Source organism: Lineus longissimus, chromosome 2 (genome assembly GCF_910592395.1).
Source record: "Lineus longissimus chromosome 2, tnLinLong1.2, whole genome shotgun sequence".
Classification (NCBI taxonomy): domain Eukaryota; kingdom Metazoa; phylum Nemertea; class Pilidiophora; order Heteronemertea; family Lineidae; genus Lineus; species Lineus longissimus.
Genome location: NC_088309.1, coordinates 25,003,304 through 25,019,944, shown reverse-complemented (window position 1 = coordinate 25,019,944; position 16,641 = coordinate 25,003,304). Strand labels below are relative to the sequence as shown.

Genomic DNA, 16,641 nt, shown 5'->3' with positions numbered 1-16,641 from the left:
ACATCTCTCTGCGGTGCCATATTTCTACATGTTGTACTGTGTTTCGACTGGATATGCCATGTCTCTACTGAAACATGGATACGTTTTGAAATGACCTGGGCCGTGGCAAACATGGACATGGTCTTAAAATGAGACAACCTTATGCCAAGCAAAATATAGATATTATTGTCCGATAGTTATATGGAGATAATAAGATTAATGATGATATAAAACTCTTTTTTAGTACAATGACATAATAACCTTAATTTATTCATAGAGCATATAAATCACTACCAATGTTTACAGATACTATTTACATTCACAAACAAATATACAAATTGCTTTCAACACAAACAGCATTAGCACTAAATCATGCTGGTCAGACCTAAAGCATTTGTTGTTGCACATCATGTTGGCTCAGTCACTAGCAACCTCTGCCACAGGAGTGGTGCAGTTGCTATTCGGTACCTTCCAAGCAACATTGCATACCCTTTAGATTGTGACGCTGGCGCCAAAAATTGTCCTTCTTCAGGTTGATTGGCTACAACATCACAGCATCACACGACTGAAAAATCCAATATTACAGGATGTTCTGCAAAATTGCTGGCACAGGTTTGTCATGACCATCAGCTTTTAAAGTTCATTTGTATGCTTTGTTTCAGTGCCGCATATAGTAGTCAATGATAGTCGAGAAAACGGCAAACCCTGCTGCTCCCAATATGCCTGCCTTTACACCAGCTGGAAGAGAGATTGAAATTACATTACAATCACTAAGCCTGACAAGTTACTTCCGGCTACCGACTCATTTTCCTCTCCTGGGTATTTAAGACCACACTGCATCTTTGCTTACCTCTCAATCCAATGACGCCACCAACGATTCCCCCAGAGACTGTTCCATTGATCAACTCTGTCTTTCCTCGATACTGAAAGATAAGTTACCAGTGTAATCAGCACAGATTACCAATCCAGAAATGACGATGCATAGGCCTATACTAAATCGTTTATGTTTAAAAGTATTCGCCTCAATCCAGGTGCAAGTTCAATGAATTTGGAGATAATCTTTAGAGATGTGATGACGACCTTTTCACAAATACGCTCAGCCAACTTCAAACAACATCCTCTTGTGTGACCCTAAATTTTTGGACAGGACATTGTACTTTATACCTACCGATTCTATCACACATTCAGTACCAGCAAACATAGCACCAACTAGAGCAAAGTTCTTTGCATAAGAGAATGATCTTGTGCCCATTTCTTTCATAACCATACGGGCTGTGGGCGTCTCCTTTCCAGGAGCGACAGCTGTACTAGGATCCACACCAGCAGTGAATAAACCAAATGCTGCCCCAACAGCTCCACCTGGAAGGCAAAAAATTGATGAAAAATTGCAGATCGCAAATCGCACGACTAGAGAACATCGAGCGACAGACCATAGGGACTGCCGGGCAAATGGCCATGGCAATTCATGAATTGGCATAAAATCACACGACCAGGCAACGGTCTGTCGTCAGTATCCTAATAAATCCAAGGGATGAAGTCGCCTTACACAATGTTGCATGTAATGCAATAACTTTGAAAATCTTCACGACAATCCATGGCGAGCGATAACATGCGTCATGCCCACCCACCGAGCACGCAGCTAAGCACTGTGCGAAATGTACAGCTTTCCATAGCACCGTGAATGATCAGCTCTTCTCGAGTCTTCGGCTGCTGCGGTATGCCGGTGGACGGTATCACAACACGGTTGCTTGGAACCTTCTTATCACCAATAATTCGTGCCATCATGTCTGTGAAGAATAAATCATTTGAAATTGCTTTATTTTGCTCATTTTCTTGCGGTGATTGCCCTTCCATGCCCTCGCTGGAGGACGCCATTGCGAGGTTTCGTACCTTCACAATTTGGAGAGTGCACTTTGCGCGGCAAATTTGAAATGCCTTACGCGTCGCTAACTACCTCATTTGCTATTTCAGTTGCAAAATGAGCACAGTCCATCAGAGAAGAAAAAAATGACTTGAATGCCTGTGGGACGTTGAATCGGGTTTAAATTACCGGTTTCTAATATTCAGAGACAAGTAAACCAGCTGGGGGGGGGGGGGGGGGGGGGTGTTATTTAGTGCAGCGTTAATAGTCCAATCGCAACCCCGAGCTGGAATCGTTCGGTTACAAGGCCTAGGGTGAAACTGACCGTTTACCATCTCGTCTAATCCAATTCTTGCCCTAAACCACTGCGTCAATTAAGCCATTAAGCCATTAAGCATAATACTCGTTAGGCCTATGTTTTATTCGCCGCCCATTTCAAATAATGAACCGGTCGTTTAAACTCGATTCTACTGTATACCTGAGCGAAAGAACGCCTCACATCCATGACATCATTCGGCCAAAACTGTTGGAGGTGAACGTGTTTTTCTTGGGGGGGGGGGGGGGGGGGGGGCATCCCGGCTCCTACACGGCCCTGCCTGCAGTAGGCCATCTTTGTCTTGCCTTCAGCTCATGCAGCAGGTTCTTGGACCAGGCATTCGGTCATTGGGACTGGGACTCATTGCTACCAGGCAGAGGCTTAGTACGACCATGACGACTCTCGAGACCTCTCTTTCTTCATTAGTGGGAAGGACGAGTGAATCAAGGGTGTAGGCCTAAGAACCGGATTCCAACTCTCTGGATCCTATTCCCCATGTCTTTTTTTATTTATATTTTTTCATTTTAAGTGGATACCCATGACTCGACCTACAGTTATATTGCATGTACAATGTATCAATTTGCACTGATTTTGATTTTAATGGTTTTCAACAACATAATCAGTGGTAGATCATTGCTACGTTTATCATGCGGGTACATCAAGCAATGTCCCTTATTTTTTGTATCCCCACACTCCAGAACTAGCGGAAAGTCAAAAACGCTTATTTGAGACACCCACTAGTATCTTTCGCCGGCGGATTTTTTATTCTATACATGGTAGATGAAGTTTAACGGCACAAATCCACCCACGCCTGTCGGCTGAGCAGACATTATGTCAACCCTGATAAATAATTCATGAATTTGCTCTTAGGAATCCGATAAATTAAACAGCATGATAGTCATAACAGTTCCCATGCCAACGCAGCACGTCACTACCGCTTTGGCGCTCACAGTTATGTCCAATATCATTATCAAGCAGTACAGTTAGGCAGCGCACTTGATAGAAAATACATTTATTACAAACATCATTCCTGTGATAACTATAACGCTATAAAGGTAAGATTATTCCTTATTTTGGTTTCAAGAAGGTCATGGGTCAATATCATGTTCCTATAGGCCTACCCTAAAGCGACGTCTGATGATAAACCAAATAGTGGTGGTAGTACCATATGGGAACCTGAATATTCATATATACGCATACACAGTTTTCTATTTATCATTAGTATCATTAGTAACATAGTATCATTGACCTAAATTGCTGTGCTGAGTTGGTTTTTTGGTTGCATTTCGTGTACATGACATGCCTACACATGGCAAGCCATTCTTGCCCAGCGGTTCTACCACTTCAAGCACAGTGCTTGGTTGTTCAAAACAACGTTAGGTTTCACGCAGTCGCTCAAGTCACAAGACTTCGCATTAAGATACCACCCGCCCATGGCCACTCAAAATCCTATACATGTATATGTTTTGATGAGGCCTATATTTGTTGAGGAAACGCGATTACGCTCATATAGGCTTACATCATATCAGTTATGTAATCAATGATGATTACGGCCCACATTATGTATTGATAAGGAAATAGTTTAGTGTGTATATCATGTTATTATCATGCTGTTCATCCTGACAATATCACGCCATTTCACTCGATACGTACTTACTCCCTCAATGCTTGAAGACGGGTAGGCCCTGTTTCCAAGAGGATGCATGTTGTTCGACTAATGGTTGATGCACCTGGCCCTTTTCGAATATTAGAATTTGAAATGCCTTGTGCCTAAATATGACACACTTTTATATATGGGCCTGCGTGTATCACAGTGGAGGAGAACAGGGAATTATTGATTAACAAAAAACACTCTATTCGAGATAAGCAATGACAGATGAAAAATCAAGCCAGGTGTTTATGAGAACAAGATGTCTAAAAAAGTGGATGGAATTTTGATTGACATCAAAGAATTTTTTTCTCACCCACGGAATGATGTTGTCTGTCACTCGCTTATAATGTGTATGACTCAGAGAAGCTAGTTGAAAGAATGTCGGAAGATGACAGATTTTGAATTATGCCAATTTCCTGCAATAATGCCTTTAGTTCTCTAATCATTCTTTTCTTCATTTTGCACGTGACCTGAGACATTATTACCATTATTAATGGCGATTGATTGCTCGGTTACCGTAGTAACGTTACACCTTCAGCTCTGAAATATGAGGAGATAATGTCGTGAGCCTGATCTTGAGTACCATCGTTCTTTTTAGTTGGGTTTTAGAAAAGGCATTCAAATTGTTATGGAGATCAGTAAATATAAGAAACATGAGTAGCTTGCGATAGACTTCATATAACAGCGACTTATCAAGGATCCTTATGCGTTTGTGGATAAAACTCTGCAGAGGGCAGTTTTCGAATTTGTTTTCATTTCTATCCGTTATACGTCAAGGATCCGAGATAAGTCCCTTATTTCGACCTCCCTCTATAATAAGTCCGTGTGATGGCCGAACTGATCGAGATGAAGGACAACAAAGCTATTACTGTTAATGGTAACAGCCGTATATACCAGCCATCTATTCAAAGATTGGTAATATCCTTGATGTTATTTCTTTATTAGCGGTTATAAATAGAGCTTTCCCGTTGCTTGGAGACGCTTTGACGAGGTAAGGCTCTCGTCAAGTAAACATCTTGAAGTAAGATACCATACATCTAAGCTAAAAGTACAGGCGTGTCTCTAATAGCCACGCATCTCAATTTTTCAATGTGGTCTAGAAAATGAATCCTTTCGGCAGACTGTGGTTTCTGTGTCGCGCGGCCTGCCGACTACTCTAACATTTGTGGCTTCTGTATATCAATGACTGTGGACGAAGTTCCCGGCCGGCACAACCGCAATGATGTGATTCCCATGAGACACCACTAGCTGTAGTCGCCAACAAGCCGCTAATGAAGGGGATAGCCAAATCTAATAATGTTGCCGTACAAACAATAAAGCTGTTCTCACTTTTCGCAAGGGACGATTAGATTTATCGGTTGATACTGATGGTTGCGCTGCGAGGTTGGAGTGTTTCGTACTCGCTGCCCAAGCTTATGATCTTTTGGAACCAAGCACCCTGTCCGTACGAAAAGACGCCATATTTCCTCCTACCTCTAGAAGACGCGGCGGTGACCTTAGGATACGTACATCATCGATCCCAGTGTCTTTCCACCGCAATATCCTTCATCGTATAGCAATGATGGCTATCCGAGTGCACTGTCGGCTACAAATCAATAATCATAGTGCTAGTTGTGGATTGCTTGGCTCATTGAATTACAACATCGATCAACCAGTGTTGGTGGCGAGTCAGGTTAGCAAAGCACTTCTATAGGAGAAGAAAACCTCACGACTAAAGTCAACTCGTAATTATCCGCATCCTTTGGGGCGCTGGAGCACAAACTGCTAATCAGATTTCTTTAAAGTTGAGATTTTTTATTTACCCTTGCTTCGCGACCAAACAGAATTGTCTTATGTTAGCAACATGACAACAATGGCAACCAGTAGCTCACCCGAGATGCTAGTCATGTGATAATGCGGAACAGGAGAGGCTCGGAAACAAATGTTTTCTGCTTCCTACTGGTTACAATTCGCAGGTCGTACTATGTCTCGGATTCTGTATGAAAGCCTTATTTGTACATGCCTGGCTTCCTCTTGTCAATGTAGGCAAGTTCAATACCACCGAGCAATGGCTTGTCAAACTTTTCGTCAACACACATTTTGTTTATTTCAGGGTAGACCTCAACAACGATGATGCTTGCCTTTAAGGCACTATTGGTTTGGCTGCCCCTCGTGTCCATCTGCAGTGCAGAGAAGATGGATAAGGAGCTGAGGATGCCAGGAGTGCAGCCACAAGTTGTGAGTGTTCTACCATAATGACAGAAATGTTTTTTTTGTAACGATTTGGTCATACATTTCAAGGTTATCACCATTTCACTAAAGCACACACAATGTACTGACACTTTATATTTCGAATTCTCTGAAACCTTTGGTGTGATTCTTCTTGTATGGTCACCCTAACATTCCATATGATTAGTCTTTATTGGGGTATTGAGAATCGAGAAGTACAAGCAGTCCAACCAGTCTGTTGGCCATATTCCTTACAATGTCGTTGAGAGGTCACTCTGAAGGATGAAAGCAGAATAGCTGACAACAAAGGTTCGATTTCAACTTCTTTTCGTTACGTAATGTAAATCATAGAAGGATAGTGAAAGCTATATACATGGAATCCATGATATTTACCGCGATATCCTACGACTTCCTCAGGTGGATCATTCAGCAAGTGTTGTCAGTTTCGTTGACAGGTTTAGAAATCAATAGGAACTTGCACTTGCTTAGCGGGAGAATCACATCGAGTTTCCATGGCAACCACTTGGTCTCCCTGCTGACGATTAGCACTGGGCATCCGATTCCCTCGCTATATAAAATACATTGCCATTTTCACTAGAATCAACCAGTGTCGGTTAATTCGATAAGTACGATTTTAATACTGGCCCTATTAGCCCCATACCTATTACAAAGCTAATGGTAAATTATTCATAATCATATTAGGAACGTTGAAGGAATGATAGGTTTGAAAATGTCAAATGGTTCGATTCCGTGTCTTGCGTGAGCGGCAAAATTGATTGGCTGAACGCGCCGTGTCACCTTCATTTCTCCTCGTGTTCTGACTGACCTGCTCCACTGCCTCGAGTAAAAGTATGTACTAACCGGCTACTGTGTTGATACATCTCATCGTCTTTATGTTTTTGTTCAAAATGTCTCACTTCTGAGCAGTGTGGAGTCGTCGCGCTGTGTTTTGACATGTGTGGGACGTAAATGTATGTGACCATTCGGTAAACAAAACAATATTATCACTTTTCAGAATGATACATATCTGTGTTACGCAATGAAGATTGACCAGCTTCTGTACATAAGTGAGTTGGTAAACGCCTTTACGTCTGAGGTCACCAAGTTTTAAGCTTACATTTACCCTATCTACATCACATCATTCTGCTGAGCAAATCGCCTTTATCTAATTCGTACCTTTTTGCTTTAGTCATACACAAGCTTCTCTGACGAAAAAGTCAAAGACATCAGTCACACTCTTGAAACTGAAGAAAAAGACTTATGAAACAGTGTCGTGTATCAAAGTCCCACTTAATCTTTGGATAGAAAACAACACATCGTTTTTTACATTGCGTGTCTCTCATATCTACAGCTGGTTTCGGTCCCCATGCCGATATGAACACCGCCCATCATATGTTGCTCTATGGATGTAAGGAACCTGGAGATGAGCAGAAACCATGGTGGGTAAAATACACTGGTCATAAAAGTACCGGTATTTGCGGAGAACGATCTTATTCATTTTCTCACTCGTGGTTGATGAGATTCTAAATAGATATATTAGGCAAATTGTGTATCAAAATGAATGGGGTCTTAAAAAGAGTGAGTCTTGCAAGAATTGTATAACAAAGTAAAAAAGATGTCTTAGACAGATTTCGTGAGAAAGGGAAAATTTTAAACAACAATGTAAGTATTGTATTCTGAAGCATAAGACCTCGGAAAGAAATTGTGTAAGAAACTAAATAAGAGGTAAGCAGAGATTTTCGTCATCATTGATATTATCAGTAATGTGGTTTCTTCACAGGAATTGTGGTGAGATGGCTGCAACAGGCAAAAAATCTGACTTTGGACGTGGACCTGTCTGTAAGAGTGGATCACAGATAATCTATGCCTGGGCTATGGACGCCCCACCCCTACAATTACCAAAAGGTATGTAACTTAATTAGAAATGCTTCACGCTGGGTCATGGATGCATCACCCTACAATTAATTACCACGTAGTTACATTTATAAGCTTATTCTCCCGATTTTTTATTACATTTTTGTGTGTCTAGTGCGCCCGTTTATCAGACACTACACCGTTGGAATGACATGAAACATAGTGGCCAGTCCTTTCACTGACAGCCAACTGCATTGTGGATACCTCAGCCATTCTACTTCTTTCAGATGTTGCCTTCAAGGTGGGAGGCGATACATCAGTCAAGTACATGGTAGTACAGGTCCACTACAAGGACGTACGGAACTTCATACCACCTAGTAAGTTACATGTACCAAGAACTTCCTTCTGTTTGATATAAAAAGTGTCGTTGAGTTGCATGTGAGATTTAAAAAAAGTTAGAGTGACGCGTTACCATTACACTTCAACGTCATAGACCTGTTGGTTATTTGCGATACAAATTACTACCTTATAGACCAGTGGAAGCCGGTAGATGAAGGATGATATGAATGCCGCTGTGAACAAGGCCATTGATCAGTGATAAGTAGGATCTCCTGAGACATTCAGCGCTCGCGGCCGGGGAAAATCTGCACTCGTAGATGTTATTGTACAGATATTATCTTTGGTTTAAACCAATTTAGTGTCCATTTTGCATCTAAAGAACATATGCCAAATTACATCTTTTTCAGAAAATCAGAAGGATACATCTGGAATAACGTTACACACCACAACTACTCCGTAAGTAAAGTAGAATACCTTAACAGGGCAAATAGTTCCAAATCTAATTTTTTAGCTGAGTAGTGTTAAAGGGAGTTTCTCTGTTATACTGTGCTTGGAAACATGAATCCAATTAATATCTGGATCAGTTGACTATATTCACAATAAAACAAGGCACCTTTACACTCGCATCGTGCCTGTGTCAGTTTAATTCTAGTTTCAGTGTTTCGATATATTTTGATGTACATGAACATGTGTAATATCAAACCAGTGCTATCATGGTGTAGGTCATTATCACCACACTAACCCCTAGAATCTGATCAAAGTATAGGATAAGTTGTCACGATTGGTTGCTTTCAGCGCCTCCAAAACCGCTGGCGTATACCTCAGTGTCACAGGAGGGGAGCTACCACCCAGATCTATAGGTACCACGCAAAATTCATATAATGATACAGTCACGTCTAAGTTGGTTGTTCGTGTTGTGTTTTATTTTGATATTCTGCCTAAAGAAAACTAAATGTCGTTCTTGCATGGTGTTTTTTCACTAGCTTTTCATTTCAAATAACATACTCTCTTGATCAGAAGTCGCAAGTGGTCAAGCGGCAAATTAAAAAATCAAGCGTTAAAACGTGTTATACGTGATATTCGTGTGTCTCCTTTTGCTCCTAAGCATATACCAACAAACCTTGAATTTGAACCTTCGAACCGAAAAAACGATGTTGAATGCCTGCAAAACAAATCGTCTGTCACCATCAATACCTGTTTTATGCGATTCCGTAGGAAAGGACATGCATGCCATTTTGGCAACGGCAATCTCCTTTACATGGGAATAGGAACATGTTCATATTGTATGATTTGTGTTTTTAACGCGACAATCCGACAAAACAAATAATTCCCAATCAAAATTTTGATACACAGAAGCCTTATTTCAACATTCCTTGTTTGGTTAGGTGTTAGTGACAGGCGACAACAATATGTGCAGGAAATCATCTCTGGTCAAATATGCCAACCGAGACTGAGCTTAGGGGAAGTTGGCGTTTCATGATGCAGTCGTCAGTCGTAATGCATCCAAATAAACAGAGACCATCCATCAATATTAGTAAACAACATTTCTCAATTAAATTTTGCACCTGTGCATGCTGTCGAGAGATTTATTCCCCTTTAGTTTGCTCAGCATATGTGCGTGTGGTAAACTATATCAACTAGATTTCATCTTGTTGTTGCTTTTTGTTTTGACGGCCTTTTCACTAACTAACTGTTTTTGCCATAGAAAAATTAATATGACAGTTTCTCGGATATTTTGGAAATACTTGCGTACTAATTGTGCCTTTGCATGAGGAAGGGAATTCAACGAGTTATGCCAGTGCAAGTCACGGAAATTTATTGTCTCATCCGTTAATTCAATTTTGGTTAATAGTGGCATAATGACATTCGAAACAGACAGATATAGACAGATACAGCTGTTGCAAAAGCTGCCAGGGTGTGTACGGTGTGATTGTGTGATACATAAGTATTTGATGTGGGCGCAACTGTCGAATGACAGATAATATATACGTGCATGAAAGTATAAATATTTTAAACATTATCATTGACTTGGGAATTGAAGAAATTTTCAAAATCATTGTCGATAAAATCCACACCGTACTTCGTCGTATTTCAGTATTGCCAAATCTGCCTTTTCTCTCGATGATGCCTTGTTTGATGTTTGTTTGATGTTTGTTTGATGTTTGATGTTGTGACTCACTTGTCGTGTTTGTAGGAAGTTAAGAAGAGCAGCCGTTTATCTCCTTGGTACGGGCGGAATGATACCAGGCAAATCAACAGGTAGTGCCCGCTTAGTTTTCTCCTAAGATTTCATGTAAGAGCACAGTATGCAATTAACAAAGAGGCCAATCTATACCAAGGAGTTCTAAACGATAAATCGGCTCCTATTTTATCGGCTGTTCATATTAAAATCATTCAAATCATTCTATAGAACTGCATGTTCGACAGAGGAGATGGATTGCTACGTGTGGGCGACACGCTGCGAGTGGCATCGGGCCACCCTCACAGTTATATGCAGTGGTTTTGGGACTTGTACGCGATGATCATCCAATATTGATGTTATTCTTTTCTAGTCTACATGGAGGCTGCGTGTGATTATGATGAACCCATTGTCCTCCATCCGTTCGCATACAGGACGCACGCCCATACTCACGGTAAGGAGAATCTTCATAAGTTAGGTTAGCATTGTAATATGACCTCTGACGAATAATCAAGGTCGTTATGAACTCAAACATATTGTTCATAGCATTGGTCTCTGGGATATGAAAGATAGTTACAACTTCTATCCATTTTCCAGGTGCGGTCGTCTCTGGCTACCGGGTCCGTGATGGTGAATGGACCGAGATCGGAAGGCATTCGCCTCAACTGCCGCAGGTAAGACTTTACCAAGTAAAGCAACAACATGAAAACAGATGGCTAACCCTTGTTTATAGTCTTGACTGTGGCTGCGAGCGATGTGCCTGATCAGTGAAGCACAATTACAGACTGGCAATGGCAGCGATGCACACCCAGTCGACCGAGTGGCATTATTAATTTTCAACCTGTTGACTAGACATAACATCATGCCCGTTCTTTGTTTAAGGAATGATGTGATAGACCGATGGCGTTTTATATTTCAGATGTTCTACAATACAACGAATCCCGGTATGGACGTAAAAAAGGGTGATATCCTGGTAAGATGCTAATCATATTTCTTGATTCGTCACAAAGAAATTACCGCTCTGTGACCTTCCACCTAACAATTATTCTTAATTGCAAACGCAAAATTTATCCTTACCAGGCGCATCTTCATTAACAGTCATCTTCTAATCGTATACTTCGTCACAACGTCGGTCATAACTCTTCCTCTGTTGTGCCCCCTCAAAAGTGCCAAGAAAAACCTGGAAATTTGGAATGTCCCAATCCATACTGGCCCTCTCTTCCAGCGTCCAAGTGTTACTTGATATTTTTTTTGCGGGACTGGTAACGCGTAGATTTCTTTAAAAAAAGTATTTTGCTATTTCAGGCTGCACGTTGCACGATGGTCAACAAGGACAAAAAATCTGTTTATATTGGGTAATAAGTCTGGATCTCTTATCTGAAATCTGATTCCACATGGCAACCATTCCGCAGTATTCTAGTACTGATACCTGCAAATATCGTAATGCAACCTCACAAAATCTTCATACTATCAGTCAGCAAGTTTGCGAGGTTTAAGTACACCTTCTGATCCCCAAACAGTAAACAGGACCTTTGGAATATCGAAGAATGGCACCCCTTTTTTTTCTGGGTGGGGGTGTAACCTCGTTCATTTCTCCAATCAATTTCTGTTCCAGGTCGACCCAAAATGATGAGATGTGCAATTTTTACATGATGTTTTACGTCGACGGTACTAATCTCCCACAGCAACACACGTGTTTCACTGCAGGTCCCCCACAGTGGAACTGGAACTCATTCGCTGGCCTTGACCGGGCTGCAGCTCCCAAGACCGCTAGTGTCGTACCAGGTATTACAATATCTTCACTAAAATCTATAACTTCGTAATCTTCATTGTTCTTTATTTACATGTAAGATCGACTCAACACGATGAGATGTGTAATTTCTATACGATGTTCTACGTAAATGGAGCTAAGCTGCCGGAGCAACTTCAATGTTGGACTCCTGGACCACCATTTTGGAATTGGAACCAAGTTGATGGTCTTGACAGAGGCGCTGTTCCAGAGAGCGCAAACATTGTTCCAGGTATACTGAGGAATGATGGTGATGGATTCACGGTTTTATAGTTGTGGCGGTTTTGTATGTTGCATGACTCACTATTTAGGCGGGTCAGCTTCATCTGTCATACTCTGCAAGTTATCTAGGGGGAATGAAACACAATGGTCTTCCAGGCTAACCTGTGCTTTGTCAACATCAAGCTTTTTGTTGCGGGATGCATCCTTGCAGTTCACGATTGGGCTTGTCGCGTCGGGTGGCGCACTTTGCCATCATGCTGTCCTAAAATTTGCCTTGCAGGAATTTGTCTGATCGTGTCATGTTACAGTTATTATGTCATTGCCACATAAGTGCCTCCTGGTTGCCTGTACTTGAATCAGAAAAGTTTGGTCCGACTGGTGACTGGATATGAGATACAACTTCTCGAGTGCGTTTGACGGCATAGCCGGTCTTTGTCATGCACAGGCGAAAAGTCCTTCATTCGTAAAATCCTTCGGAGGAAGAGCTTGCGTTTGAGTTTGGCTTAGCACAGAATCTGGCAAGGCTTGCAGATGTAATTGTGCTAATCCATGGTTACAGGCCGCAGGTTCTTTAGTCAGTAGAGTTATAGTGCTCTCTCCCTCGCTGCCTTCGCATGCTGGTGTTTCTCTAGTTGTTCGTGGTTCTTTGGGAAAAAGGATCCTTCAGCTATCAGACAAGTTTCGCAACCCGTTCAATGATGACGATTCCCCGATTCCTCTTCGGACAAGTATCACGTATAGAAGATGATTTACGAGTATTACGTATTAGATGAATTAGTACGGGACTAGATCACACCACTGACCTTCATACTTTGTCTTACGAAAGCGACCTACCTATTTCAAATCGGTTTCAAAATTCTACATATCGATTCAGAGAAGGTGCGGGTAGGGTAGGTTCCTTCAATACATGAATGACGGATACCACATCAAAAACTGGAACGATGATGATATGGTCGGCTTTAGTATGACAACTGCAGATATACATGAACATGTACGTAATCTCACTTAAAATATTTCAGGTACAACTGAAGTCCTAAAAGAAACGCCCAATGCCATACTGGCCCAACAGGAAGCCCAGGGACGTGGTGTCCGTGACTACCTTGACAGTTACAACATCCCTGAGGACAATGAGGAAAGCTTGATAGACGACGAGAACCTTGACCAGTACCTGACTGATAAAGAACGTCTTCTGGAGCTGGAGGAGTACCTCAGAAGTGAAGACGATGACTACTATTAGGATCCCCCTGTCAAGCCGCGGCGATTTGAGCAGATAACATCGATCTGTCTTGACTTTTCTAGTCAGTTCTTCTGGTTGTGCAGGGAATACATGTAGAATCAACCAACCTGGCCATCTCTTTGGTCGAATTCTGGTTGTATTCTACTCCCTAGAGTATACAATCGACCATCATAGTCCCCCTCTCTGGTTGTGCAACATATTCCATCCCTTGAGCAGTTTATCAGCAGTGTCCCCTCCAATCGGCGTGTCGCTTTCGTTTGTATGCAGCCATGTTCAAATTGCTGCGGCTGGTGAACTCAATTTATACCTGCTTGGTTATTTTCAAACGCCTTACACACATGGTTCCTGATAGATCGTCTTCCCTTCTTTGAGTACACACTGTCACTATCATTGCTTTTGCCTATGGCTTAATTGTTCTCTTTTATCAGTTGGTATCAAATTTGAATGGATTCAACGAGAATCTTTAAGAATAATTTGTTGACTACTCACTATTCATACTTTACATGTATAACCCATTGTGCGCATTCGCATCGCAAGTGTACACCTTTGGCAATGGACCGAAAACCCACATTCGCATCGCCGTATTACCTTTTAGTTTCGCCACACTTGCTACAATGAGAAAAGCATGGAACCAAGTTGCGAGTCATTTGAGAAGAGCCACTCGAGATGAGGTGAGAAGAACCACTCGAAATTAGATGCTAAGTACTCAAGTATCAAGCATGAACATGAAAGATCCATGAGGTAAAAGGCCAATGAGGAATTTTTGAAGACATACCTCCAACGCTATGCTATTTCCTATTTCTGATTTCCTATTATATATAATTGACAAAATCTTCGAGGACTCCCTGGTCGTCCATGAAACATTATCATAATTCGTTTAACGCGGTTAGTAAGAGTCTGTATTCGTGCAGATAGACTGGGTGAATATGTCCGATGATACTCCTTTTAAAGTCTGGGAAGATTACTTATTTAATTAAAAGTATCCTACAAATAGTTTTCGTATATCGTAACACTATCCTACTATTTCTCTTTGCATATCTCTGATGCATGTGATGCGTTTATCATATCAAATGAAATAAATACTCAATATTAGTTTACAGTCAATAAAAGTTTATTTTAAAGGTAGCGTTTAGGAATTTGGCATATCATGAGCTTATGATGAGGTGCAAGTATACACACATCGTCAGGAATAAACAAAGACGCGTAGTCTTTAGTAAGTCTTGATCTGCTAGTTTGAAGTCAAAGAGGAACCAGTCATGTGGAATTCAAGACGTTTATTTTAACATGGTTCTCTTACAACAGCAATTTACTGCCATATAATGCACCCAAAGGAAATGGTAGTTTTTTTTAATATTTTTTTTAATCCTCTAACCGCCATATCAACTGAATACTCGGTGTAAGAAAACTGTAGTTCCGTGAAAGTTCCGCACAGTCTCCAAGGTATTTATGAAATAACAATATTGCGATGTTATAGTGACTATTCCATCCTTTCACGTAGTCGAAACCAATTCTCACCGACTGCTCATCGTAAAATCACACAAAAGAGCCAACCACAGTGTCATCTAAATGACAAAACAGCGTAATATTTATAATGTCAATGTGATCTACTAATATTATTTCGTGATAAGTATCAAACGTTGTTTACCGTTATATGTTCCATCATCAGTTGTTGTAATTGAGACCTCGTTTAAACTCGCAATTACATGTACATGGATACCAGACTGAGTCTTGTCGTGTCGTATCTCTCGCGTGGGCTGCTCACGGAGGAAATATATTTGAAACAGAGTAAGATTGAAACCATGTTTCGATTTAGTTCGTTTTTCCATGACGAATATTTGGTATCACCATTAAAGTTATCACAAAAGGTGAACGAAAATGTTTCACCTCTATTTCTAAGTGAGGAACTAGAACTAATAATAGTCACGAAATAACATTTTTGAAATGTCTGCATTTAGGAATCGCTACTACAGAGATACGAGTTGTGGGCCACACTCATCACTCGCCATGCTATAGAGATACGAGTTGTGGGCCACACTCATCACTCGCCATGCTATAGAGATACGAGTTGTAGGCCACACTCATCACTCGCCATGCTATAGAGATACGAGTTGTAGGCCACACTCATCACTCGCCATGCTATAGAGATACGAGTTGTGGGCCACACTCATCACTCGCCATGTTCGACAGTATGTAATTATAAAGTTGTATCGTTTATATTCCGAATCAATATATTTTGTGCAACCGCCATATTTGCTCAAGTAAGCTAGTTGTCGAGCTTGGCAGATAACATGACCGAAATGCATGTAACTACTACCCACCGTTTAAAGGCTTGTTCCATAAAAAAAGATGGCAAGTTCTCTCTGACTGTGCCATTTCTTTTCACTAAGTGATTGTGAAAATCTTCGCCCATGGTTGTGATGAAAAGGCATCTATTTTCTTGACAAATAAAATGTGATATGTATTTTTGAATTGGGATCAGGTTTAGAGTCTTTGGTGAAATGCACAATGCTAGCTTGCCTTGGAACTAGAATCGCTTGCTGCTCCGCTGAGTCATGAGGTCAGTTCCTAGCTATAAGCCACCTGTCATGGAGATTCGATCTATCATAACGATAAGAATCCATAGAGTCTAAATTTGATGCTAAAAGCATGTTTTCAGAAAATATTCCTATTGTATAAAGGGCTTCGACTTGTATATTGCTATGGTCAGAGTGTAAGTAAGTGAATGTTATTTACAGTGTAAAATGATGACACCATTGTGCAATATATTTGGACGATGATTGGCGAATTCTTGTTTCTTCTTTGTTCTTTCTTTGCAAATTCTTTTTCTTTCTGCTGACACCCGTATACGAATGACCACCTCGTTACTCCAGGTTACGTTCCGTATAGATACTGATAAAATACAGAGTGCCCTACGCCAGAATCGATGTAGAAAAGATGGCGGGCATTCCTGTGCCGCCCTTCTTCCTCCTTCAGCGCATAACAATCGCATAAATAACCATAGGAAAT

General features: G+C 41.1%; 2 protein-coding genes across 4 annotated transcripts; one reads left to right on the top strand and one right to left on the bottom strand.

Moving 5' to 3' along the window:
- Positions 1-228: 228 nt before the first annotated feature.
- On the bottom strand, positions 229-1,849 carry LOC135483210 (mitochondrial import inner membrane translocase subunit Tim22-like). The gene is made up of 4 exons (XM_064763871.1): positions 1,608-1,849; positions 1,148-1,338; positions 830-902; positions 229-717 (listed from the first exon to the last, which is right to left on the bottom strand). The coding sequence occupies exons 1-4, from the start codon at positions 1,831-1,833 to the stop codon at positions 638-640; spliced, it is 570 nt and encodes a 189-aa protein (XP_064619941.1). The 5' UTR covers positions 1,834-1,849; the 3' UTR covers positions 229-637.
- Positions 1,850-3,113: 1,264 nt separating this feature from the next.
- Positions 3,114-16,420, top strand: LOC135483204 (probable peptidylglycine alpha-hydroxylating monooxygenase 1). Of its 3 annotated transcripts, none has more exons than XM_064763863.1 (14): positions 3,114-3,211; positions 5,900-6,024; positions 7,031-7,082; positions 7,367-7,454; positions 7,796-7,920; positions 8,157-8,246; positions 8,616-8,664; positions 10,403-10,467; positions 10,761-10,841; positions 10,985-11,061; positions 11,307-11,360; positions 11,693-11,742; positions 12,003-12,172; positions 13,418-16,420. In XM_064763863.1, exons 2-14 carry the CDS (start codon positions 5,917-5,919, stop codon positions 13,633-13,635), a joined length of 1,227 nt encoding a protein of 408 aa, XP_064619933.1. In that variant the 5' UTR covers positions 3,114-3,211; positions 5,900-5,916; the 3' UTR covers positions 13,636-16,420. The 3 variants fall into 3 exon arrangements, with proteins under 3 accessions (XP_064619933.1, XP_064619934.1, XP_064619932.1); XM_064763864.1 differs by lacking the exons at positions 10,403-10,467; positions 12,003-12,172 and adding exons at positions 9,004-9,068; positions 12,239-12,408; XM_064763862.1 differs by lacking the exon at positions 10,403-10,467 and adding an exon at positions 9,004-9,068.
- Positions 16,421-16,641: the final 221 nt, after the last annotated feature.

Excerpts from the sequence above, each read along its gene's own strand:
- LOC135483204 (XM_064763863.1), top strand. The coding sequence starts at position 5,917 with ATGATGCTTGCCTTTAAGGCACTATTGGTTTGGCTGCCCCTCGTGTCC. Across the intron at positions 8,665-10,402 it reads TTACACACCACAACTACTCC|GAAGTTAAGAAGAGCAGCCG; the intron begins GTAAGTAAAGTA and ends TCGTGTTTGTAG. Across the intron at positions 11,062-11,306 it reads ATTCGCCTCAACTGCCGCAG|ATGTTCTACAATACAACGAA; the intron begins GTAAGACTTTAC and ends TTTATATTTCAG.
- LOC135483210 (XM_064763871.1), bottom strand. The coding sequence starts at position 1,833 with ATGGAAGGGCAATCACCGCAAGAAAATGAGCAAAATAAAGCAATTTCA. Across the intron at positions 1,339-1,607 it reads AGTGCTTAGCTGCGTGCTCG|GTGGAGCTGTTGGGGCAGCA; the intron begins GTGGGTGGGCAT and ends TTTGCCTTCCAG. Across the intron at positions 718-829 it reads TGGCGTCATTGGATTGAGAG|CTGGTGTAAAGGCAGGCATA; the intron begins GTAAGCAAAGAT and ends TCTCTCTTCCAG.